Here is a 1,358-nt window from a genome sequence, read left to right on the forward strand (position 1 = left end):
CTGACCATCGCCGCGACCGCAATCGACTCGTTGTCGAAGCCTCCGGCGATGGAGCGCATGAGGTGGCCGGGGTGGATGGCCATGATGGCCGTGGCGAGCGCCGCCGCGTTCGGCTTCCGCGTCACCTCCCACGCCAGCAGCCCCGTGAAGCCCGCCGCGAGCGCGCCAAAGCCGGCGGGCAAAAAGACGCACACATCGTTGAGCGAGGCGGGCCGGCCAACCGCCGCGAGCGCGCTGTGGACGCCCCAGGCGGTGAGCTGCAGGCCGGGGTACGTCGTCGAGCCGACGTGCCGCCCGAGCGGGTACCACACCTCGTGGTCGTACCACGCCTGAAAGGCGCCCCAGCCGTGCGCGACCATGTACTCGGCGGCGCGGAAGTTGAACCACGGGTCAAATTCGTGGATGACGCGGCCGTAGGTGCGGACCGCGTACAGCCGGATGTTGACGGCCTCGAAGAGCGCGAACGCGATCAAGAGGGCGCGCAAGGTGGGGATCAGGAAGCCCCGGGCGGACATATTGGCCCTGTGGCCGGGTGTAGCGTGCGGCAAAAGGACTGGCGGCGCGTGCTAGCACTAACTCAGCGAGAAAAAAGAATTCTTCAAGCAGTCCTTTCTTTCTTTTCACACACACACACACACACACACACACACACACACACACACACACACACACACACACACACACACACACACACACATGCACACACACATGCACAGACACACAGCCCCTTCCCCTCCCCCCTCAAGGGCGAGGACACGCACAGGCCGCACCTCTAGTGAGGCCCGCATAGTATGTGGGAGACTCGTGCCGCCGCCCCTGCCACCCCTGTGTCAGTGTGCCTGTGGTAGGAGAGACTGCCAGCGACAAGCTGGAGGCAGGTCGCTAGACTGAGATGAGACCGCCAGTGGATGTGGGAGTCCACCGCGCACCGCGCTGCGAGCTGTCGTGTCCCTTGTCAGGAGCAGGAGAGCCCCACCTGTCCCCCTCAGATCGTTCTTCCAAAATCCTGCTCGTGCAGGTGGGGACCCTGTCCTCGTCCCATCCCTCGTTTGGCGTGTCTGTTTTCTTTCTTTCTTTCTTTTTTTTCTGCAGGGCGCTGGGAGTTTTTTGAATTCCAACAAGAAATATGCGGATCCGTGAAGACTCCCAGTGCTGACATATGCGTTATAAACGGTCTGCCTTGCACGCGTGCAGCCAGTCGACACAGCAGTCCTTGAGGTAGCGGCGCTGAGTGCAGTCGGCGGCGCAGGAGCAGCTGGACCCGCCTGTAAACTTCCATCCGAGCCACTCCCCCTGACTTGCAGAGGGCCCACCACTGGCCGGCGGCTACTCCCTGCCCGCTGGTCTGTACATAACTC

At 62.7% G+C, this 1,358-nt stretch overlaps 2 protein-coding genes across 2 annotated transcripts in view; both read right to left on the bottom strand.

Annotated features, from left to right (window-relative positions):
• Positions 1 to 125: 125 nt before the first annotated feature.
• Positions 126 to 515, bottom strand: EMIHUDRAFT_78260 (hypothetical protein; the record flags this gene model as incomplete). The annotated part of the gene is made up of 1 exon (XM_005780557.1): positions 126 to 515. A coding segment is annotated over one exon (390 nt), but the record flags the coding sequence as incomplete, so codon positions are not given.
• Positions 516 to 1,164: 649 nt separating this feature from the next.
• The window catches only part of EMIHUDRAFT_254125 (hypothetical protein), a gene marked incomplete at both ends in the record, with an annotated part of 2,325 nt that continues 2,131 nt past the window's right edge, over positions 1,165 to 1,358 (bottom strand). Inside the window, one exon of the mRNA XM_005780558.1 lies at positions 1,165 to 1,265. Coding sequence (XP_005780615.1) covers positions 1,165 to 1,265 — 101 coding nt within the window. The remainder of the gene's footprint in view (positions 1,266 to 1,358) is intronic.

Source organism: Emiliania huxleyi, assembly GCF_000372725.1.
Source record: "Emiliania huxleyi CCMP1516 chromosome Unknown EMIHUscaffold_2114, whole genome shotgun sequence".
Classification (NCBI taxonomy): domain Eukaryota; phylum Haptophyta; order Isochrysidales; family Noelaerhabdaceae; genus Emiliania; species Emiliania huxleyi.